Source organism: Phycodurus eques, chromosome 3 (assembly GCF_024500275.1).
Source record: "Phycodurus eques isolate BA_2022a chromosome 3, UOR_Pequ_1.1, whole genome shotgun sequence".
Taxonomy (NCBI): domain Eukaryota; kingdom Metazoa; phylum Chordata; class Actinopteri; order Syngnathiformes; family Syngnathidae; genus Phycodurus; species Phycodurus eques.
The window spans coordinates 1811897-1838022 of NC_084527.1; the positions used below are offsets into that span (position 1 = coordinate 1811897).

At 43.4% G+C, this 26126-nt stretch overlaps 1 protein-coding gene across 1 annotated transcript in view; it reads right to left on the minus strand.

Moving 5' to 3' along the window:
• Positions 1 to 26126, minus strand: part of si:dkeyp-14d3.1 (transmembrane protein 132C) — a 127936-nt gene that overhangs the window by 55674 nt on the left and 46136 nt on the right. Inside the window, exon 3 of the mRNA XM_061671368.1 lies at positions 20409 to 20555. Coding sequence (XP_061527352.1) covers positions 20409 to 20555 — 147 coding nt within the window. The remainder of the gene's footprint in view (positions 1 to 20408; positions 20556 to 26126) is intronic.

Genomic DNA, 26126 nt, shown 5'->3' on the forward strand with positions numbered 1-26126 from the left:
CTGTGTGGGGTCTGTGATTGACAGGTGATCAGTTAAGGGTGTAGCCCGCCGGTCAAGGTAGAAAATGGACGGTTGGAAAACCTTTACCATATCGGTAGTAATGAGTGACCAGCTATTGTGAGAAGACATTCTGTCTGCTCGAAAGTTGTTTTCACATCAATTAAGCTTTTCACCAATGATTCCGAAAGCACCAGTATCTGGAGAGGTCTTGTCATGAACTTTGGAATTTTCCTGAACACAACAATGTAAAAGATAAATTTTCGAAGAAAGACTTGAAAGAAGACCGTGACGAACCTGTCGGAAGTCACAAGCCAGAGAGAGCCACAAATCCGGAGCGCAAATCGCCAAGTCTCGATCTAAAATGACTTTAATAATCCATCACTAATATTCATTGTCTGTCCATCATCCATTTGAATCAAATCATGATCTAAAACAAAATTTTCTGTCAAAAAGTTGTTTGTAGAAAGTATAAGGAGCAGAACGGAGCTCTTTGAGATGATTCCGATTCATATTAACTCAACAGGGCCCTCTTGAATTCAGGCTGAAGAAAACTAGATTTAAGTGTCCCAAAGAATAAACAGTCACAGGAGAGAGTTATTGGAAAGGTTCTTATTCGGAGGATTCCTCCAGCGAACACTATAATTGTTCAACGCTTCTTTTGTTCAATGATCAAACTCACTGCGCCATTGTGACCCTCGTTTAATCTCGACAGAAGACGGCCAAACCATCGGTCCGACGCGTTCGATTGGTGATGGCCAAGTTTGGTGAAACAGTTGAAGGTCAAGGAAGGTCCCATTGTGTACGTATCATTTATGTATGAGACACAACATGTACAACTACCACGGGGCGCCTGTGACAAGTCATAGCAGGCAGCACACAACTCTGTGGATTCACAAAAACACGCGCCGCTGAATGCAAACAGAATGGCAGGCGAAAATGACAACGTAGGCGGGCGGAACTCGAGGAGACGTGAGTGGGGTATTCACAAGCTAAGTTCAAATGACTTGTCGAGGGAAAACTTTAAATTTATGGGTTCAGTGGTGCTTGAAACTCGGCTGTTGACATGCGCTGTCAACTGGATCCAGCAGAAAACAGCCAATAGAATGAAGTCAGAACACCCTGTGCGCACACACACATAAAGCAATGCAAGGATTTACATTAGTAGGCATACGCAAATGTCGGTTGGTTACACACACGACTGGCCTTCTTAAATTTGAATAAGCAGGCCAAATGTCCAGTGGGGGACAACACAGCACACACGGGATCTTTTGGGGTCAGCTTCTGGGTATGCAAAACGTGGCCTATCAAATAGATGAACATCCAACAAGTGCAGCCGCCATACTTTACATTTCTCTCCACCATCCATCCATCCATCTACCTTCTGAGCCGCTTCTCCTCACTAGGATCGCGGGCATGCTGGAGCCCATCCCAGCTGTCATCGGGCAGGAGGCGGGGTACACCCTGAACTGGTTGCCAGCCCATCGCAGGGCACATACAAACAAACAACCATTCGCACTCACAGTCACACCTACGGGTAATTTAGAGTCTCCAATGAATGCATGTTTTTGGGATGTGGGAGGAAACCGTAGTGCCCGGAGAAAACCCACGCAGGCACGGGGAGAACATGCAAACTCCACACAGGCGGGGCCGGGGATTGAACCCGGGTCCTCAGAACTGTGAGGCTGACGCTCTAACCAGTCGGCCACCGTGCCGCCTTCTCTCCACCACAAACCACAATCTGGAGAAGGACACCTCGTGATCCGAAGCACACAACATCTCGCGTCAAACCTGGTGGCGGCAGCGCTCTGGTGGGAGCGTGTAAGACTCCTAATTGAACTTTGGCCTGAACTCAGACGGGAAGTAGAAAATGGAACGATGGATGGATATTTGATAGTCTAATGGGCCTACCACAGCAGCGGGTGTAGCAAATATCATTGCAAACCTTTAAAATCTGTTTTTGTTTTTTGTTGTTGCTGCTGTTACTTATTCACCGAAGGCCCTCTATGGTATCCTGCTGTTGCAAGTAACATTTTAGTTGTGGTCTTTCCAAAGTCCAAATTGAATGGGAAATACATTAATGTCACGCTTGTATTGTTGGAATATTCTAAGCAGGTTTCACTCAAACACAGTTTTTCTGTGAAAGACGCATGGCGAGGTGGAAAAAAAGCCAGAAGGTAGGAAACTGCGTGTTGCACACCTGTAGATGCACATCATCAATGGAGCGTTTCAATTCAACCTTTCAACAATAAAAAGAAAGATGGCGACAGCGGGAGATGAACGTGTAAACTCCCCCTGAAACATTGTCAAATAAAAGTAACCCAGGAATGAGAATGGATGTGGGTGCACCTGCATTTGTGGGTTTGGAGGTCCTTGCATATGCAGACACGTTGTAGGTACCGTGGGGATTTGAAAGAAGACATGACCTTCTTAAACTACTGTGTGTAAAGCAAAGCTGAAGTTAATGTTGCAGTTTTATCACAAGAGAGAGAATTTGGAGACATGGCCTTGTCCCAGGATGGCATCACAAGCAGGTTATTAATTTCTTTCACATCTTGTTCATTAAAAACGTCACCCCGAAAGAAGAAATCTACTTTTGCAGAAGCAATACCACGATCGTACCCTCTTCACCTACAAAGAACCTTCAGACACCGACAGACGTCACCAGCAGCCCTCAACCATCTTCTTGTCAGTACGTTTCCAGCAAATTGACATTTGATTGCATTTCACGACAGCGCTGCCCCTGAAGGCACTGGTTTCCCGAGGAATGAAAATGCATAGGCATGCCTGCGTGAGTGTTGCTACACTGTATTTGAACATGCTGAGGGGTTTTCTACATGAAGGCTGCGCTGAATGGCTGAAGATAAAATCAAGCATGCCGGCGCGTCCCTCATATTGCTACCATTTGCTCCAACATACTAAAGCAATAACATTGATTTATGGCATGTCAACTGACATTCATTTACAGCAATCTAAACTGGCTCCACCAAAGATGAGATCGTAAAGCAGGATGTTATGAGAAACTCCTCTCTTTAAAGGATACAGGCTTAGGGTGCTTCCGCTTATAAATGTACTTCAGGCAACATACATATGTAAATATATCTATATTTCACAACACTCCTGGGAAAATGACATGCCATGAGATAATGTCTGAAGTATATTGAAGAAAAACTAGCAGAGGGCTTTACTTTCAGTAATCCACACCAAGCTCTTCATGAGGATTGTTGTTGAAGAAAAGAGAAATGTCAGCTAATAGAAAATTTGAAAAATCCATCCATTTTCCACCGTTCATCCTTGAGGTTAGGGACTCAAAAGATAAAGACAGAAAATACATTATTATTATAATACTATATATTATGATGTCCACAGAACTTTTAGAATATACTTTACATCAATTCTAAAGGTGAACCCTATTGTAACACCATTACATTGGTCAGATCCCATTAATTTAAAAAAATTATAATAAATAAATAAATAATAAGGCCGATGTTACACTCCTAAAGCACACTTTTGCTGTCGCACATTAGATCTCAATGTAAAGAAGAAGAATGTCATGGAAAAACTGGTTGCTCAACTTTCCTTGAGGGAAACGGGCCGCGATCGATGTGTTCGCCCATCTTAAACAGGATCGCGTCCCAATTCCCTGACTACAAAATCTCATCATGGACTTAATGAAATGCACCATGCCAACAACTGCCTCATCAAAACTAAATGGTTTTCCACCCACAGTGCAGCATTAGGCTCCATCATTGGAAGTAAAGGCTCCAGTGGTGTAATGGATCCCTAATGAGGGTTGCTAGCATCACTAGTGACCTCAGACCTGCGGCAGGCACTACTTCCCAATCAGCTGCACTCAATATTTGCCTCATTAAGCGGAAAACTATCTAAACAGCAAATTGTAATGAAATCAATTGCTAGTGTTTCCCACAGTTCCACCCAATTTTCTGCCCAAAGCTGGATAAGAGGCTTTGACCACGATGGGAGCAACATGCAGACAAGCTGAGATCTCGTCCATACAAACACTAGTGGGCAGCAGACACTGAGCCCTGGGGGACAAGAGTGTGTGTGTGTGAGTGTGTGGTGTGATGGTTTGTCCTTGAATCTGTCGGCGCTGAGACTCTTTCTGTGCCTCCACGGTGTCGTTAGAAGTCCTTACGGATTCAGAAAACCTTGGTGCCTTTAGCTTTACCACTGTTGACATGGCTGAAGACTTCAAGGTCAAAGATGGGCAGTCCCGTCCTTGCAGTGTTGGCAAAGTTCTACATGAACTAGTACAAAGTACAGTTCACCGTTCCAAAAATGAACATGTTCATTTCACCGTTCATAATTCAAAACTTTAAACTATGTTCACTGTTCCAAACAAAGAACTACTTCATCGCTCTTTTTTTTCTCTTTCTCAATATGTTTCTGACACACTATTCCCCTTAAAACTTGGCATTTCATTTTCCCAACTCTGTCACCCATTCAGTCCACACTAGTAGTTAGCTGCAGCTATCACACTACAGGGGAAACGTGTTGCTTAAATGTTCTTTTTAAAATAAGGAATTTAATTAAAAACAGAACTTTTGTCCTTAATGTGCAAACACAAACACGCAACACCGTATGACAGGAACGATGGTAAAAGGACATTGCTAACTTAGCATTTCTCGCAGCTCTGGCTGACTATATTAACAAAATATTTATTTTGATCTATTCTTATATTACAAAATAAAAAAATAAGCAGTGGAACAGTGGACCAGCTGTTTACCCTCGGCAGGGTCCTCGAGGGTGCGTGGGAGTTCGTCCAACCAGTCTACATGTGTTTTGTGGACTTGGAGAAGGCGTTCGACCGTGTCCCTCGTGGAGTCCTGTGGGGGGAGTGGGAGGTGCTTCGGGAGTATGGGTTACCGGACCACCTAATACGGGCTGTTCGTTCCCGGTACGACCGGAGTTAGAGTTTGGTCCGAATTGCCGGCAGTAAGTCAGACTCGTTTCCGGTGAGGGTTGGACTCCGCCAAGGCTGCCCTTTGTCACCGATTCTGTTCATAACTTTTATGGACATAATTTCAAGGCGCAGCCGAGGCATAGAGGGGATTCCGGTTTGGAGCTGTTCGCAGCAGGGATGAAAATCGGCACCTCCAAATCTGAGACCATGGTTCTCAGTCGGATAAGGGTGAAATGTCCTCTGCGGGTCGGGGATGAGATCCTGCCCCAAGTGGAGGTGTTCAAGTATCTTGGGGTTCACGAGTGAGGGAAGAATGGAACGGGAGATCGCCAGGCGGGACGGTGCGGCGTCTGCAGTGATGCGGACTTTGTATCGGTCCGTTGTGGTAAACAAGGAGCTAAGCCAAAAGGCGAAGCTCTAGATTTACCGGTTGATCTACGTTCCTACCCTCATCTATGGTCACGAGCTGTGGGTCGTGACCGAAAGAACGAGATCCCGGGATACAAGCGGCCGAAATGAGTTTCTTCCGCAGGGTGTCCGGGCTCTCCCTTACAGATAGGGTGAGAAGCTCTGTCATCCGGGAGGGGCTCAGAGGAGAGCTGGGGAGAGGGAAGTCTTGGCTTCCCTGCTGAGGCTGCTGCCCCACGACCCGACCTCGGATAAGCGGAAGACAATGGATGGATGGATGTACTAAATATGACTCTACAATATGGGCATTTTGTGACAAACTCCATGAAAATAGCTCAGACACACCTAAATCATAGACCTTTAGTTGTTTTTTTTTCTGGGGGTACAGTCTGTGATTACAAGGTCAAGAGCATGACCTTTGGTGCGTGTGGGCACTCCAACATGCTGCTTAACAACTTGTCAGTCAAGGAGCATCTGAAGTTCTGCAGCAGAATAGCTGGTGGTGGAGTCAACATGTATACGAAAGTCTCTAAGTAGATTGATGTCAGAGTGATGTCAGGAGATCTTGAATTTCTGTGATGCAGTCTGTGCATGGTGGGCGGTGTCAGATACGTAATATAGCGATGTGCATTTCTGATAAACATTTGAATGAGAGACGTTTAAATGTAGATGGCTCAGGCAGATGCGGTAGTTGGAGTCTGCGTGGTAGAAAACTGGCAAGTCTCCTCTCTGGTCCCGTAGTCGTGGCCTTCTTAAAGTAGGTTGATCCAGTATGGCAGTCCTGATTTAGGACGAGGTACTATATGTGTATAGATCTTTAGGTTGTGCCAAGTTTCTGTTAAACACACGTGGTCAATCCCCTTTTTTTGTGGATGTGATCCAGTTATGGGCTGGCCTTGTTTGTCAGGGTTTGAGTGTTAAAAAGTTCTATTTTAACGCTCGATGGTTTCACATCCTTGTAGGGCTCGAAGTTGACTGAAATCCACTCAAGCTTTTCCTAGAACAGCCCATTATTTTTCCTTGCGGTTGCAACACTCTTCTGATGTAGTCAGTCGCGTTGGCTGTGCGACACGGCGAGGCGCCGGCCGTGCTGGCACAGAGCTCCCGCGCCTGCCGCGAACACGGGATCCGAGGACGCCCGTGGGAAGGCAAAGGGACCCGAAGACCCCATGCCAAAGTGGCACAGAGCGGCGAGGCCCGTAAACGAGGCGGCCGCCAGCATCGCTGCCAATTCTCCTTTGGAATCGTTACAGAGATGCAATCAGAAAAGCCGCCTGGCTGTAGTGTGTCCGCTCGGTCCCGGTGACACGATGGTGGCTCGATGGTCGCCCTCCTCTTCCTCAGTCTTCGCCGCATATCCCATTTTGAGTGTTGCAAACAGCTTCCAGTTGTCATCCTGGCATCCAGCTGGGTCGTTGCCCAGATGCTGATTAGACAGCATGATTATTGCACATCTAGATGGTCTCAGCCTCAATGAGGCAGTAATTAAAGTAATGTGCCACATTTTTGGCAGTAACCGTAGCGGTGCTATAACGATTGAATAAGTAAAAGAAAAAGTATTGCCGTGACTAACGCCACTTATTTTTCCCACCGTTACTCCCATCACTGCAGAGCACATTCAAGGGAATTGCAAAAAGCAAACCACATGCTTTTTGGCTCGTGAGGATTTTGTACTTGTATTATTAGTTTGTATTTGTATACAATATATGGAACAAACAAAAAATACTAGGGGGGTGCGTATAAGAAGCATTCTCGCAGTCAGAGCTTTCACTGATCAGCAGCTAAGAGCTGTGATGTGAACAGTCGTGTCGGCAGAGGCAAACTTATAAGAAGAAGCGTTTTGTGACGAAAAATGTGGTCTATAAAAAAAATAATAATAATAAATACTGCCTCCACAAAGCAGGGGTGCAGAAATGAGACATTGATCCATAATTGGACGCACTCAGTCATGAAATTTGGTGAATAATTAAAGCAAGAGCTCTTTGACGGCTTTCATTTACAAATTCCAGTGGCAGCCGCCCGCCAGCCCCTGCGTGAGATGGAACGCTGATCTGGAAAGAGTTGAAGGGGTGAGTCAGATCACAAAATGATAGACTAACGACAAGTGTCTGGAATGTCGGCCCAGTTTAACATCACCCACTTAGACGATGGTGCGACTTTTCTGCCACTGAGCGAGTGGAATCATCTACTCCATCTATGAATCTGTCTTCAAGCTCATGACATGCTGGGTAATATTCTCCTACTGTAGCCCTGTAGTTCCTTTGAATGCACACCACAAAGCTCCTTTTCTACCCAATCATGGCACCCACCTGTTCCCAATGAGCCTGTTCACCTGTGCAATGTTCCAAACAGGTGTTTGATGAGCATTCCTCAACTTTCTCACTCTTTTTTTGCCACCTGTCCCAGGAACGTGTTGCACCCATAAAATTCTAAGTTCATGATGATTTGCTAAAAACAATCAAGTCCATCAGTTTGAACATTAAATATCTTGTCTTTGTAGTGTATTCAATGAAATATAGGTTGAACATGATTTGCAAATCATTGTACAGTGTCCCCTCGCCACTTTGCGCTTCACGTTTTGCGGCTTCAGTGCTCCGCTGGCTTTTCCAAAATATTCATAAAAAAAAGAAATAAAATAAAAATGAAAAAATACAGCCATATCAGCAGCCATGTTGTGGAAAGACGCGTTGTTTCATGTTGATGCGCGAGAGAGAAGGTTTCCCTGCATGCCAAACAGAGATACGTTGACTCAGAGGATTTGTACATACCTGTACTGTACTGTGCGGCCACTCATACAAGGCGCGTGATTGGTTCCCGGCGCGACGTCGACCAATGAGAGCACGAGTGGATTTATCCCGTGAGCTGATTGGCTGCGCATCATCGCGGCCTCACCCAGCATCTTCCCTTGTTGTGTCTCGCCAGTCTCGTCCACGCTGTTGACTGCCTCGCATACTGTATCTTAGTGTTGTGTTCATGCTAACTTTTTTGGATTAGTTAAACCGAAGAGGAAGAAGAAGATGATGACCATCAGCGAAAAAGTGAAACTTTTAGACATGATCAAAGAGGGCAGAAGTTATGCATCTGTGGCACGCCATTATGGCGTGAATCAATCTACAGTGCGGTACATCAAGAAAGAGAAAGCAAACATCCGCAAAACTGCTTCAATAAGGAAGCCGGGGTTTTGTCCCTGTACAGGGGAATTTTGAAGCAAAAGAAAAAATAAAGACAACAACTACCCATCACCACGTTTTTCTCCAAGGTAAAACCTCAGCTACACCATCAGCGCCTCCAGCAGAAGAGTCTCCGAGTGAACCTAAAGCCTCGACGAGTCAAGTGAGAGCCTCTCCTGCGCCACCAACGCGAGCCTCTTCGCCTCTCTCAGGAGGCAACGTTGATGAATGCTAATTACTGTATAAGGTTTTAGAATGAAACATTTAAGTAAATACGTGTACTGTTGTAATCTTTGTATCAAATATGTAAAGTATAAATGCTGTTTACATATTTTAAACATTCTGGTACCCACTTACACGGGGGGGGGGGTTGGCAATTCCTACTTTGCGGTTTTTCAACTTTCGCGGGGGGTTCTTGTCCCCATTAACCGCAAAAAACGAGGGATCACTGTATTCTGTTTTTATTTTAACACGTCGTCTCAACTTCATTGGAATTGGGGTAGTAATCCAGACTCTGCATTTGGTGTTAAATTTAAATTTAACATTTAAGAATACCATTAAACTGTACTGAAAAAAAAGTCCTTTGAATTTACTTAATTCAAACATTTTCAGTTGCACATTAAAAGGTGTTAAGCTAATATATATTATTTGATGAGTTATTTATTTTTTATCAGTAAACCACGTTTTAATTATGTGCAAAAGTGATTTTATTCAGTGTAGTTGAGACAACAAGACAATAGTACAAGACAAGCAGCAACAAAAGAAAAACTAATAACCGGATGTAAACAGTCTTTTTTGTATGTGTGTTTAGGCAAACCACACACAGTGACCTTTTTTTTTTTTTTAAAGCAGTCCATATTGCTACTGTTTATACTTATATGATATGATCATGTTTGAGTTTTTCGAAAGGTTTCACAAACAGGTGTATTTTCCTCAGGGACGAGTCGGGCGGAGAGTTGTCTTATGTGTCTCCGCAGGTCACAGGTCATGTGAACTTTGTTGTAGAAGCCGTATCATGCTCATTATCTTGAGCATTTTCTATATTTTGAGTGAAAAACTGTCCTGCGTAAACAGCCCCTTAGTTAAGATTCCAGAAGGTAGCCCATTGATTTCGCAGGTGAGAAATGTTCAAGCCTTGGCACGTCCACGCTCTCTGAGTGCTCTCGTTTCGAGTTGCTACTCACCCTGCATCAGCGTCAGTGCAGTTGGCAGGGAGGATCGTGTCACTGTCAACGTTCAGCTGGTGAGCTCTTGGGTTTGTTTGGCTTGTGACCTTCGCAAGGACAACCGACGCGAGCGTGCGCGTCCGTGTTTACTGTACGTACGTACACGTACGAAGTGTCACATCTCATCTGGCTTGTCCTGCTGCACTGAGTCACTGGGGCTCCAGCTCCTCAACGCCTCTTCTGGCCCACTACGGTGTAAACATGCTCTGATTACATGTCAGAGCTGGTAAATGTTTCTCAACAAGCGGCAGGCTGCACCAGAGGGCTGCCAAGTGTGGCATCTCTGCTTTCACCGCATGTCCTCTGCTGTTGTTGCTTTAAACCTGTTCAACTATGAATGACCGAAGTGAAGAGAAATAGAATTGTTTCAGTCCAGAATGCAAAACAACCGTTCAACATGTTGTTTTTCTTTGTGACAGATTCAATTTCCCTTGTGCTGTCCATTTGTATGTCCACGGTTTAGCAACGTCTCTTTGTTGAGGGGACCGGTCCCTTATTTTTTTTCTTGTTTGCCCAAATAACACTTCAGTACATTTATCAACACGCCTTTTAATAGGCCCTATTTTCGCGAATGGTGTAACGGGTGTGACGGGCGCCGCAACTGTGCACTAGGTCGGGTTGGTCCGGTCTTGGTAATTTCGTAGACCAGCACCGCCCGTAGTATATGTGTGTTGACTCCATATAATGAGTTTCACTTTTTGAATTGCAATGAATGAACTACTCTACAAAATTCTAATTTGTTGAAATGCACCTGCATATTCATATTCATATAACTCAAACACATTTTAAAAATCTGTACACATTTCCATCCATCCATCAATTTTCTTCCGCTTATCCGAGGTCGGCTCGCAGGGGCAGTCGCTTTAGCGGGGACGCCCAGACTTCCCTCTCCCCAGCCACTTCCGGGGGGATCCCGAGGCGTTCCGAGGCCAGCTGGGTCGACCCCGGGGTCTCCTACCGGTGGGACGTGCCCGGAGCACCTCACCAGGGAGGCGTCTGGGAGGCATCCCCATCTGGCTCCTCTCAATGCGGCGGAGCAGCGGCTCTACTCTAATTTCGGCCGCTTGTATCCGGGATCTCGTTCTTTCGGTCACGACCCACAGCTCGTGACCGTAGGTGAGGGTAGGAACGTAGATCGACCGGTAAATCGAGAGCCGCGCCTTTCGGCTTAGCTCCTTCTTTACCGCAACGGACCGATACAAAGTCCGCATCACTGCAGACGCCGCGCCGAGCCGCCTGTCGATCTCCCGTTCCATTCTTCCCTCACTTGAGAACAAGACCCCAAGATACTTGAACTCCTCCACTTGGGGCAGGATCTCATCCCCACCCTTTTGCGACTGAGGACCACGGTCTCAGATTTGGAGGTGCTGATTTTCACATTTCAACAACAAAATATATTAAGTTGTAATATGACTACTACTATCATTACTGCGAGAGTATGTTTACTTATGTGAACAAAATAATATATGGTAATCACTTGTATAGCAGCTTCCAGCACTGGTAGCAGTAATCTAAACTCCCCGAGGATTAACCTCTACCTCTGAGAGCAGGATATTCTCTCGTAAACCTTAATAAATCTGAAACACGTGAACTCCAAGGGACGCACGCAAACCTCAATCTGTCTCTCTTCTGCTGCACATCAAAGCGTTTAGCGCACGGCGCCGACAACATTCACCGACAAGAAGCAATTCAATATTTCTTGTTGTCCGGGACAGCATGAATGTGCAATGTCATGCAAAAGAGGAACCGCTTAGCAACCTGATGTGGTAAACAGCACAGTCTCGCTGCAGTATCGCTTGAATTAGCATTCAAGTGGAAACAATGGGTCACCTTTGTGAAGTAGAAATCTGGACAGCGAAGTCATCAAGGAACTTGTGGCATCCACGTATCATACGAACATAATTTAGATATACTTCAAAATCAATAGGTTCGTGCTTTGATATAAAATATTTCCCAAAGTGTGGATGATTTCTTGAAAATTAGAAGGAAAAAAACAATGTATTGACAATGAACAGCCACCCACCTATCTGACATGACATATTTATGACATCCTCTATCCACATTCGGAGCCATAAGAAGGGCTGTTTGCAATAACGACCGCATCGTTTACAGTTCGAATTCGTTGGGCTCGTTCAGTAGAGTCCGGTGAAGTAATGCCAAGATTACATGCGTTTTCAAGTTTTGCTTCTGTTTTGCTTTGTTCAACTCTGATGTCAGCTGCCAGGTCGACATTGCAACTGAGAATCTGCTCTCAGTTGGCTTACCTGGATACATAAAGGTTAAAATATGAAATGAATAATCCTATGAGGTGGAAGAGTCAGTCCAATCCAAATTAACTGGTGTGCCATGCTTGGTAGTTTATGTTGGTAAATTGTAGTTTGGGTGTAGGGTCATGCAGGTTGCTTCTACTCCGGAATAAATGCAAACACAGTGATGTTCAATAGGGGTTACTTCAAAGAAAATGTGAATCGACACAAGATGTGAATACACATCCTCCCCCCCATACAAAACAAAATATAGATATCTGATATTGGAAGCAAAATATAAAACGCAAAGAGTGGGGCATTCAGGCCTTAAAGAGCATTTTAAAAAGCATTCTTGACTGGAGCTTAAAGAAAGACATTTCATTTCCGGGAAGGATTGACCCAGCCTGCATGAATGTTATGAATGTATTTGCTGAAACACATCTTTTGCAGAAAATGTTTGTTCGGTCTTTTCAGATTTGAGATGAGAAATGGAGACAAACTGTAATGTCCTGGCAAAGCGCACTTGTTATTGCTGTGAGTTTTCACATTATGATTTAAACACTTGCGTCCCAAGATGAGAATTGTATTTTTAATGAGAACACTCCTGAATTGGTTACACGCAGAGGTGGGTGGTAAAGCGCTACTTTTACGCCATTACATTTACTCAAGCAACATTTTGGATGAATTGTACTTGTCAGAGTAGTTTGAATGCACCATACTTTTTACTTTTACTTGAGTATTTATGTTAAGAAGAATCGATACTTTTACTCCGTTACAATGATCAACATGCCGCTCGCTACTTTTATTTATCCATTATTGCACGCGCAATCTATTTTTAGACTTCATCTTCGACGTCCGCGTAGGGCGCCGTTCCAACGTGATCACGAGTGTGATTTGACTCCAATTCAAAGATCAGATGGCTTAAGGCAGTCACATGACCGCACACAATCAAAATGACTCATTTTGGTGGGGGGGGGGGGGAATAAAAAAAAAAAAAAAAAAAAAAAAAAAACTGCCGCATGAGTGTTTACAGACTCTGAAAAACAACAACTTTATGATGCAGTGTAGTCTTGCATCTGCCCAAAGGTGGAAATTTCAGCCCACTTCTACCTTGAGAAAACACCTTGTGGTAAGTTGCAGATGTTTCCTATTGTTGTTTTGGGAGAGCATCTGGCAGCATTAGGCCTATGCTAAGGTCATAAATCATTGTAAAACATGCTTCTTGGGGATACGTGCCATTTGGTAATCTTAATATCTCTCTCTCTCTCTCTCTCTCTCTCTCTCTCCCTCTCTCTCCCTCTCCCTCTCCCTCTCTTACTTGCTTGATAATGTTTCTGTAGGGCCCAATGCATGTGTTGTTGATTTTTTTTGGCCACTTAAAAATTGAAATGGTGGCAGGTGTGTGTGGACTCCGATATACTATTCATTTTATTCGACATTCACGCTCTGTTTTTTTGTTTTAAATCAGAAGTTTCCTCACCACTTACTCTTCATCAAGTAAATATTTGGAGGACTACATTTTACTTTTAACTGGAGAAGCTCATCCATGCTTTTATCTCAAGGAGACTGGATTATTGTAATGCTCTTGTGGCGAAAGAGCATTGAAGAGCTGCAGCTCGGGTTCTGACCAGAACAAAGAGGTTAGAACATATTACTCCAATTCTAAATTCTCTCCACCGGCTCCCAGTCAGCTTTAAAATAGATGTGAACGTTCTGCTACTGATCTGTAGATCACTAAATGGTTAAGGTCCTAAATACTTGAAAGAAATGCAAATGGAATATCAACCCAGTAGGGCTCTGAGGTCAAATGGGCCAACGCAAACACGGTGAAGCAGCATTTAGCTATTATGCTGCACACAAATGGAAGAAGTTGCCAAGGAAAGCCCCAAGTGAGAATGTTCAGGTTAAAAAAAAAATCTTTTTTCTCATGCTTTTTAGAACATTTCCTTCATTCATTCATTTAATGAGCCGCTTATCCTCATGCGGGTCATGGGTGGGATGGCGCCTATCGCAGCTATCTTCGGGCGAGAGGCGGGGTGCGCCCTGAACTGGTCACCAGCCAATCGCAGGGCACACATATAAACAAACAACCATTCACACCTACGAGCAGTTTAGAGTCTTTAATTAACCTAGCGTGCATGTTTTTGGGATGTGGGAGGAAACCGGAGTACCCGGAGGCACGGGGAGAACATAAAAACTCCACACAAGCGAGGCTGGATTTGAACCCGAGGCCTCACAACTGTGAGGCAGATGTGCTAACCAGTGAGTCACTTTTTAGAACATTTCCACTTTTAAATGCACTGTACGCCGTTTTAACTGCTTATAAACATTTTAAAACAGAGGAACATAAAAATACAGTTTGTTTGTCAATGCGTTTAATCATGTAAAGCAAATGGAGTTACGTTGTGTATGAAATGCGCTACATAACTGAATTAGCTTTTCGAAAGTAACAGTAAGTACTCTTACTTGAGAACAATATTCGCCGACTCTTCCCACCTCTGGTTACATGTTGCCTCCGTTTGCCAATACAAGCAAGAGAGTCGGGATGAAAACCGAAACAGAAGCGCACGTCCTCTGAAGCGGACGCTCTTTTGTCGCTGTAATGAGCAAACCGGCGTCCCGGGCCGGGTGCGGTGTGGGCGATTAATGAAGTGGTGACTCACCAGGGAAATCCATCAGCACGCAGGCACTCTTAATGAACTACTAAGACCCAGACGTCGCACGTTTACTGAAGACTCCACTTATGGCTCATGGCGTGCTGAGGAAGCAGGACTGCCTTTGTTTTGAATAGGCCAGCCAGCCTTTAATAGTGATAAAGTGAACTTTTCAATCTACGAGAGTGCACTCCGGCCCAAAATATGTGCACCGCACGTAGAATTTTTTTATATTTAGATGTTTTGATGTATTATAGAATTATCACGGGGAATCTCATTTTGTCAGAGAAAGGATGCCACATTCTCTTAGCGAAAGCTAATCCCATAATATGCGTCACATATTTGAGATGGGTCCGTGTTACGGAATGAGATGGAGCAAATAACCTCGTGTGGGATTTGAATACTGTATGTGTGATTACAGATTGCTAAATTCCCCCCCCCCCCCCCCCCCCCATTCAGTAAAGTACAGCTGCTTTCCATTTTCAAGCGACTCGATGATAAATTCATACTATTTGGGGCTTGCATATCGTACAGTATGGTATATAACACGACATACAGGGGTTTTTCCTAGATGAAGAGTCATAACACACAGCATGGGGGGGGGGGGCGGGGGGGAATGTAAAACACAACATAAAAGTACGAGGCCTACAAGTATCATGGAACCTTGATGTATTGAACCACCGTTTTGTGTACAGCACTGTATAGTCATACTGGTAACGCGCGAAATGAAAAAAGCAAAAAGCCTGTTCCCGTCAGAGGAATCTTCAGACTATAGTGGACGCGTTGAATCTACTTACATAAGTTAGGCTCCGCTCGCTGCGTTCCCGCTTCCCCAATTGTAAAAACCGACGACAAGAACGTGGTCTCGGACAGTTGCCTGTATTTGAGCTGAACTATGAGATGATTTTGTCTTACTGGTGGTATAAGACGACAAAACATCTGTCCTCTTCCTACTCGGCCACCTCTTACTCGTCTTCTCTTTCTATCCATGGTGAAACTCGCATAACCAGGGCTCCCTGGACTGGCTTTTATTGGTTTCTTCACATCCTCAGCCACAAGTGCGATCAGTTTTGAGTTGCTGTGTTTAAGTTGAGACATTTGTGCTTTAATTGAGTTTCACTTTTGTTACCAGTGCATCAGAGTGCAAAATGTGTTGTAGTGGTCAAAATATGTTTTCGAGGTTGGCGAAAAGTGCTTAAGATTCTCCCAAAAGAGTGACCAATTCAATAAGTGGGTTCAAGGCACGGAGCATTTGGTTCTGACAAAAACATTTTGTGTTTCAGCAATTGAGAAACACTGCAATTTCCTAACTCAAAACCACAAATGTTGACAATTCAAACGTGCCTCCTGCTCTGTTACTTTTGCTTGCCAGCAACATTTTCTGAAAATGAATTGTTTGCATTTCCTCAACTCTTGTCTTGTCTTTTCTTTCTCTAAAGAGCACAACCAGTCTGCACACTGTTGCAGCCATAGAAGAACAAATAATGACCTTGCATTGTCTTTACAAGGCTCAATGGCGCCATTCAGGGAGAAAAGAGAGTCGGAGAGCGACAGAAAGAAAGAGGGAGAGAGGGAGAGAGAGTTGCAGGTTTGCCATGAAGTGCATCAGGAGGATGTGAGTGTCTGCAGGGTCGAGAAAAGATTCAGCGAGAATATAAATAATTCCTTCTGATGAATATTTGTAGTTATTCACTATGCTTGCTTAACAATTGTTAAATGTATATTATTATTAGAAATAGCGCACACACGGTCGAATTTGAAAGGTGGGCCTTAGCAAGAAGGACGATCGAGTGACGTGCGCACCGGCTTTATTTTACTCAAAGAAGAGGGTGTGGCTTAAGCGTCAGCTGGAAGTGAGCAAATGAGTTCAACTGGCGGCGGAGCAGCTTGAAGTCACTGAATGAACACACACAGTGACCCATCTGTGTGTGTCACACACCCAGGGCCCTATTAGCTGTCCCAAAGCATCATTTGGACGAGTCAGAGTGCGTGAATATTCTGTGTATGTGTGCGTGCGTGCGTGCGTGTGTGCATCATGCATCTGTGTCTGTTAATAAAAGAACCATTACTGATGACATATACTGTATGCATTAGTTCAGCCACTAACAGCTGGCCTCCCTGAGGCGCCCTGTTTGATGCGTAGGTTCCGCACATAACCAGCTGACGTTGTCCTTCAAAGAAAGCTTTCTTCATCATACTGTAGCTCCATCTGCTGGAACTGCCTCAGCATGTCCGTCCGTCCATCCATCCATCCATCCATCCATCCGTCCATCCGTCCATCCATTTCTGCTTATTTGGGGTCGGGTGGTGGAAGCCCAGACTTCCCTCTCCCCAGCCACTTCTTCCGGTTCTTCCGGGGAGACCCCGAGGGGTTCCCAGGCCAGCCAGGGGACGGAGTACACCCAGCACGTCCCGGGTCGTCCTCGGGTTCACCTCCCGGCAGCCACCCGGCCACCTCATCATCAGCAAAAGGGTGTGAAAAGTACAAATAAATTTCACAATCTGATTGATTATCTGGATCAAAATCCAGGGGGGTCTTTCTTGACCTATGTGCCATCCATCCATTTTCTGAGCCGCTTCTCCTCACGCGGGTCGCGGGCGTGCTGGAGTCTATTCCAGCTAACATCGGGCAGGAGGCGGGGTACACCCTGAACCGGTTGCCAGCCAATCGCAGGGCACATACAAACAAACAACCATTCGCACTCATAGTCACACCTACGGGCAATTTAGAGTCGTCACTTAACCTAGCATGCATGTTTTTGGCATGTGGGGGGGAAAGCGGAGTGCCGGAGAAACCCCACGCAGGCAAGGGGAGAACATACAAACTCCACACAGGCGGGGCCGGGGATTGAACCCCGGTCCTCAGAACTGTGAGGCAGACGCTCCACCGTGCCGCCACCTATGCGTCAACCCTCTCCAATGTTTTGTGAAAATTGGTTATGCCGTTTTTCCATTATAAAACTAACCAAGACAGCAGACAAAACAAACTAGAATGTTAAGAAAATGTAACTATTCTATATTACAGTAATGAAGACTGAGAACCACCAAGACTTGGCCACCTTTCTAGTTCAGTCCTTGCAAGAAAGAGATCATGTGAAGAGTAAATGCTAAGTAGCACTCCAGCTGCTGTCAGAATTCGTATTCAGATCCTTCCGCAAAGGTAACGGGCTACTTATTGTTCTTCGTGCCACCCCCCACTTTGGTTGTGTAGTTGTTGTTGTTGTTGTTTTTCTTGCAAATAACCAACCACCAACTAATAAACCTGAATTGAAATTGTGCAGGTAATAATGCTCAGTTTGGATTGTCATCACTCCAATTATTTTGAGTTTTTTACTGCTGCTTTTAGCAGTGTTAATTTGGTTAGCTCTAGCCACGTTTTAACCAAGCGATGATGTCCAGTGCAGCTCGCCATGGTTCCGTTTGGAAGGGTGATCCCAACACGGGCTTGTGCTTTCACAACACGACACAACACACAAACACGTTGGAATCATCTTCTCGAGCCGGGTTTTAAAAATGCCCCTTTTGTGTTCTTTCACAGAATTCACTGTGTACGGTATATCTCCACTTTGAAGCGCCATAAGACTGCGGCTGGCTCCTCAACAGCAGGTGCCAAAATGCAATACAGTTTCCATTGGTTATTTTAGTACCTTTAACAAATGAATGGGTACTCGTGTTCACTGCATTGATAAGGCAGAAAATAAATAGCTCAGCCAAGTTTGTTTGACCTAGAGTGTACAACTTGCACACAGCCATCCTCCTTTCATCCGCTGGCTGTATGACAGCTCGACAGATGAGATAGCTGTGCCTAATCCCCTTCTAAAATAGCTTCATTGTAAAGACGGGGATCGAGTAGGAAAGACGAAGGAAAGTTGAGGCATTGTGCTTTGTCCGGCCATCGCCAGACAGGTTTGCTCTTCTCTCGGCAGAGACTTTGGCAGCTGGGGGGATGAAGGAGCAGTCCGCCGTAAGTGGTCGAAATGGTTGGAATTAGACTTCTTCACAATCAATACGAAAATAATGAGAACACACGGAAGCGCTCGTGTCCGGTCGGTCGGCGAGGGTGAGGTCCAAACCCAGAGCGAAACCGCAAACCAGAGAATTTTGCGGGAGGCTGACTGCCAAGCGGTTGCTGCTCACTTCCGCACTTTGCCGACGGCTTCTTTTTGCGTGCTTCAAGATGCTGCAGCTCCACTCAATGTCAGTCACAGGCATGGTGGAGTACATCCACAGGGGTGCAAAGCCCGGGAACTGAACACAGATCACAGCCGACTGACAAATTTAGCTTGGCACAGAGAGGGTGTGACATTTTAGGTGAAGACAAGTTTATGCTTATGTCAATGACAATTCAGTCACATCTGACAAGGAGAGGTCATGTGTTCCTTCCAAACACAGCAACAAACAAACAAACATTTATGCAGTTCAAGCTTGAATCCCAAATCTGAATCATTTTCAGGCTCTTAATTGGAAGAGTACAAGTCAATCAAAAGGGCTTCAGATGAGAGACATTTGAGAGCACACTGCCACGTATGTCATGTCTCCTTCATTTTCTTTTTCTTTACCATTTCATTTTTTTCAGGGCGGAATCTTTCAGTGGTACGTCGGTCCGTGTCGTGTGCTGCAGCTTTATGATCATTTCTGGTCAACGCAGCATGTCTAATCACATCACACAGGATGTCTCATCACTTCAGGAGACCAACACAATCAAATTACATCCCCTGCGCACTGGACCTGATTAACTCCCCGCTTTGATGACACATACACATACACATACACATACTGTATGTTGTGAAGAATTTGTTGGGTTTTTTTCCCACATGACCTCAGTTTAGACGTTTGTAAGTGTAGCAGTGTATGGGGCTCTTGAACCGCTCATTAAATCTCTCTTACGCATAAAGACAACTAGACTGCTGTTCTTCCAACAAATAAAGATCGGCGTAGGCCGACAAAATGTCATTTTCGACATCACCTGGCCCAGTGAAAACACTCATTGTAACGAATGGAGCGATAGTATATGGGGTGGGGTCAACCCAAGAAATAGGGTGGAAAAGTGTGCAAGAATTCTTGATCCTTGGGGTATTTTGGCCAAAGTATGTTACAGACACGTTATCACGACAGCCGGGAACCGTTTGAAATTGTGATTTAAAAAAAAATAAAAATAAATGAATTGCACGAAAACTTCAAACAGATCAAACAGACATTGTGTGAGATAACGTATCTCAAGGGTGCTATGAATAAAAGAACAACAAAATATATACTGGAAAATGGAGCTGTGTTTCATTCTTTTATACAACTGCCCATCTTTTCCCTAACTAGACTCGCGCCTCTGCACACGCCTCTGCACTGTCGGCACATGTAAGGAAGACAGCCAGTCACTCGTTAGATGTATTTTATTTCTGTCCAGACTGCATTAAAAAAAAACAATAATAATAAAAACGATACTAACCCGACATTAAGTTAACGATACAAGAAGAATGTATTGTACATTGCAAAGGGCTGGCGACCGGTTCAGGGTGTACCCCGCCTCCCGCCCGAAGAATATGCAAACGCCACACGGGTGAGGCCGGATTTTGAACTGTAGGCAGATGCGCCAACCAGTCGGGCGTAGTGCAATGTGATAAGGAAACTGTTCTTTTAAGATATGTGTTTTGCCCATTGACACTGTACAACACCGTTGGGTTATAGGCCAAAATTAGAAAAGCACAGACAACAAAGAAAAACAAATGGGGAACATAAAGATATCAACTCTCCAAACACTTATGCGTGAAGTCATTTTATGTACTGACCCGTCCTGATCGAAGTTGGACTCCTTCCTTTGGCAACGCAGGGTCACGACACGGTGACCTTCGCTCCTCACATCCTGGCTCACGAACCACTGCGCGGGGTTGCTGGGACGGGCCCCGAGGAACGTCACGCCTTCTCTCAACTTCACCCTGTGCGGGAAGAAAGACATCTTTGATTTATCTGTACGGCATATGGATGGTTTACTTTGTATGCCGGCAGCTTTTTGATCTGCTCATGGCTGCTGAGCTAACGATCCTGTCAGCAATACATTATCCAGATGGTTGTTTACCTTTAAAATATTTCCCAGATGCAACATTGGCTGTCCTGACATCCTATTTGATGCGGGGTTTTTTTTTAATGTATTTATTCTTTTTATAGATTACGTTTTATCAGCCTCAAACCCCACCATATGACGTGCTTTTATGGGTAGGGTGTTATTGAACATTCAGTACATTAAGGGTAGAAGTGAACGCAAGTGCCAACCCACCCGGATCTTTTGCCTTTCCCATTGTGGATCATAATGAAATTATTTCGTAGTAAGATGGACAATTACAGCGTCAATTGTCTTGGGTAGGAAAATGATTGAGGAGAAAACGCGGACATGGGCAGCAGTATCACAGTCAGGAGATCTGGGTTTGAGTCTCTTTGGGTAGATGTTCGTCACAGGCTTGTGTGGGTTTTCCTCTCTCAGCCCCAAAACTCGCACGGCTACGGAAGACTTAAATACCACGTAGGTGTGTGAACGGCTGTTTTCGTCTGCCCTGTGATTGCCTGGCAAGCAGTCCAGGGTGCAGGTAAATGCGAGTAACTGGAAGTTACTGGAACTGCAACCTTAATGAGGACAAGCTACATCGAAAATGGATGGTTGGAAAATCCACACAAAGTAACAAAAGTAAAACTGAATAGCTTTGTATAAGGTGCAGTACATTTGCTGTTCTAAAATGGATCGAATGCAAGGAAAAGTAATACAGATAAAGAAATGCTGGTCTATGTTTCTGGGTATATGGGTTATTTCCATATAGTTCGATCAATAACAGTAAAGACAATATAATAATAAAATAATAATAATCCCCCCAAAAAAAAATAATAATTGTTTTATGCTACCTTGGTTTTTACATGGGTAAAGCGCAGGATCGGGTACAAAAAAAAAAACGAAATAAATATGTCTCCCATGCGGAAACAGCCACACTGCAAGCCCCATTTTGAAAAAGTTATTGATCATTTAGAATTTTAGGCAGAAGTCACCGAATTACTAAACAGAGTCCTCCTGTATAAATACACCTGTTCTGTGACCATCTCAGTGGTTAGTTAAAGAACACTAGAGAACAACAGCGTTATGAAAATCAAATAATTCAGGGAGAACGTTGTAGAGAAGTTTAAAGCAGGATTAAGTTCTAAAAATATAGCCCAAGCTCCTCATGAAGGAGCACCTTTCAATCACATTTTTTAGATTTTGATTTACTTTGCTTACTTTTGAAAATAATGTGTCACTTAGTTGCTTTTTACTTTACATTCATGTGCGACCAACACGAGGTCCATCAAATAACATTTCAATAAAAAAAAAAAAAAAAACATTTCGGTTTGTGGTTGAAAGGTGGCAAAATGTGAACCAGTTCAAGAAGTATGAATAGTTTTTTAAGCACCATATAAACCTCACTCACGTCAACAACTTCACCTAACGTTCCAGTAACGCAATAACGCTGTTAGCTCGAGCTAATCTGTGTGAGGACTGCAGCGCTGCCTAATTTTTGCTATTGACATGATGTGACATGATAGTACTTTCGCAAACTCTGATACACAGGTGTTGGATTTATCTTGCCCAACATTATAAAAAATAGACACAAAAGGAATGAAGACGCTGGTTTCTTTTTCTCATGAGGAGGGCGCATGGGAGATTGTTCAGATTACAGCCTCTCAACACGCTCTGAACAATCTCTCCCGTCGCTCCTGCATTTATTTGAAAATTGGGAGGTTTCTAAGTTTACAAGACATAACGTACTAAGCTACAAGACACAACACACTAAGGGTAGGGTTTCAAGGTGAAAACATGGCACCTGCCACGTCCCGGCCACGTCCTTCTCTCAGATGATTCCTGCTGAGTCATCTTCTTGAAGGCGAGACATCTTTCTTTCTAAACATTGTCCATAATACTAATGCAAGCTAAGCAAATAAATGATAACTTCTACAATATATCTAACATTTCCCTCCTGTTTATCGTGTATTTGCACAAATTCTCATATCATCTTACAGTCACTTCATTTCGATTTTTTAACTGTAGAATCATTTTTATGAAACAAATACATTTATACTCAGAGTAAATTTGTCATACATGAATTTTGTAGTTTAATCATCGTAATCATCTGAATCAGGAAACAAATCAGTTAAAGCAAAATCATCATCATCATCATCATCTTTATCATCAAACAGTAATGGATACGTCATCTCCATACGGTTCTCCATGGGGTTATGGCTGTGGTGATTAATTTACTGATTAAAGCCCGAATGCATGGGATACAACAACATCCACAAAATGTCAGAATGGCTGCAAAAACAGCAATTGATATCAATATTGGTGAAATTAGGGTTTTATATTTACCAAAAACGTCCATCCAGCTGTCCCACAAGGAGTGTTGATTGAGGGTCCGTAGACCATCGATGGCTCTGGTCAAGCTGCCATCTGAAGCAGTATTGTTTGTTCTCCAAACGTACCGCAAACACCTCCCTCTCTTGCGAGGAGCGTGTCGACAGCTATGCGGTTTTGGAACGTCCTTGAAGAGGTAGCTTTGAGCTGCTCATGCACAGCTTCCAACCCACTCTGAGTCCAATTTCCTAATCTCTGTACATTGAAGTGGATATAGTTTATCCCATCAACATTTTTATTCATCGTACACCACCAGCATATGAAGTCCTCCTGCAACTTGGTCAGATAATTTGTATTGATTAGGAACCCCACGAGGAACACCTATGGCGTTGATGTCTATTTTATGTTGGATAATTTTGCCTCTGCCAGGATAAATCTATTTTTTGTCTATGTTCTAGATTGGACAAAAACATTGGTGCCCTTTCCATTAAATCTTGAACAGGCATAGGGTATACTGACACATGCAATATCAAAGTGATAATAGTTCACAATCCAGATCTTTAGGTAATCTATCAAACAGTCTATCATCTCCGGACCACCACCAGCTGCTGCTCCGTGATACTGGCATAAATTTTGGTCCGACTTTTATGGTTACTTTACACCGTGTGTCGTTAAGTGGTCCTATTTTTTATTTTTTTTTCCTTTACTAATCATGTTTATACAAGTGAAATTATTCGGTGCTACTAAAATAGAATTTTGTCCCGAAACTCCTGTGACTACAAGGAACCAATCATAAGTAGTTATGTTATTAACCATTAAAATGTGTTCACTTTTCTTTGAAGTTTTTTAATGGCATTTCTGGTTCAACACGGTTGCCATAACACAATGCTACTCGGAAGTGGGGATCTTTTTCCACCAGAATATGCCCACAAACTCATCATCAAACACACTGGGTGACTTGATTTGTATTATTTTATTATTGTATTAAACTATGGGCCATTTTGCTTATGTTAAACTTCTTTCTATATTCTTTTGCTATTTTTTGTGACCAACTGGACCATTCATAACCTGTTTCACCTATCCTCAATTCTGCCCATTCTCTTGAGCATCATTGGTGAGAGCCGCATATGGAATTATGATTAAAGTATCTTGATTTTGGGGGGCACAAAATATTAAACTGTTCTGCCGCATTTGGAGGTCATGCCCACAGTTCTGATCATCAACTGTACTCCTTTTGGTACGAGTTAATGCTTCCAAATTTCTTATTATTGGGTTGGTCATATTGGTCCAGTTGGTAGGTGATTTCCTATCTAAAAAATGCGTTGTATCATTTAGGGTGGGACGCCCCATGTACCACAAAACAAAATCAACACTATAGTAACCAAAGTTGCTATGTAACAACTCATCGAATCTCCTAACCAACGCGGGTGTGCCATTCTGCTGAGTTCTCACTAAACGGGTTGGTGTCTTTTTTCTTCACTGACCAGCAAGCGTTTTCAGAATCTACACATCTGCTCCCGCTCCGTTATCAGACTTTTGCTCACCTTCCCTATTTTAGTACTCAGCTGAAATGACTCTTTTACAGTGTGTTAAATGAACCCACGTGTTTCTTTCTGCTATTTTCTATTGTCCCATTCATTCTTTCCACTCGACCTACACTCTGAGGGTGGTGGTAAGCACAATGGTTTTTCAAATTGATGTGGAACATGGTTCCTATTTTATTGATTATTTGATTTACAAAATGAGTCCCATTATCACTGTAAATGGTTTCAGGTATGCCATATTTTGGAATGATGTCTTTACATAGTGCTTTTGCCACCGTCAGAGCATCAGGTGATTTTGTTGAGAATAATTCGATCCATTTAGAAAATGCATCTATGATAACCAAACAATACTTTTTTCCTTCACTTTGGTTTAATTCAATATTCCTCTCCTGGGCCTCAAATTGCCTTGTGGATTATACCTTGCACAAATCATACATGCTCTACAAATTATTATTATTATTATTATTTTAATAGGAATTAAAACCATAAGTTGTATAATATTGATTTATCTGTCTTACCATCCCTCCTGTTGAGACATGTGACACAGCATGGCTCAATATAGCAGCCCATTTGAATAGTTTTTTTGTTTGTTTTTTTTCTCTCTTTGCTAATGTAAATTTCATTTTGTAGTTTTGCACTTTGAATTGCGTTCTTGTTGTGGAACCCTCTTACTGGCTATCAGCATAGATTGTACCATCTTTATTTATTTTTAGTTTGCATGCCTCGGTTAATGCTACTAATTCAGCAGTTTGTTCGGCCAATTCCTGACAATCATGCTGCGTGCCTTCATCAGGTAAGGGTGTTAGCGTGGCTGGATTTAAGGTTGTGCATCGCTCAACAGTCAAATGTGGTTGTGACAGCAAGATGGCCATGCAAGATAAATATTTTGCAGGTGTTAAAAACGCCATATTGGTTTGCAATAGGAGAGCAGACCCTGTATGTGGGTCCTTAAGAGTTAATGGATGAAATAACTCAATCGTGGAACTGCTCTCTACTGCCATTGAAGCTGCCACAACTGCTCTGACACAATGCAGTAATGCAGACGTCACGTTGTCCAATTTAGTCAAAAAATAAGCCCATTTTTCTTAGTATATCACCGTATTGTTGTGTAAGTACGGAGGTCATGTCATAGCTTTTACAATCTACAATTTTAATGAATGTTTTATCATTAAATTTGGAAGGCCGAGCGCAGCACTGGACACCAAATGTTGTTTAATGTCACAGAAGGTCTTTTCCGCCTCTGTATTCCATAGAACAGGTGATGTCATTTTAAGGTTTGCTTCATACATACATTTTGACAATGGTGCAATAATTTCTGCATAGTTTTGAATCCATGCTCTCCCTTAATTTGTCAGACCTAAAAATGACATCATATGTTTCTTTGTTTGTGGTTTAGGGTTTTTTTTAAAACTGTAGCTTTTCTGCCTTCTAATATAGTCCTTCCTCCTACACTTAGATTATGTACCAGATATTTGACTTGTTTTTTACACCATTGCAATTTATTCTTGTTAACTTTATGTCCCTCCTCTGCTAGATGACACAGTAAGGCTAATGAATCTTTGCATGTCACGCCCTCCTGGGGGAGTGAATTTAGA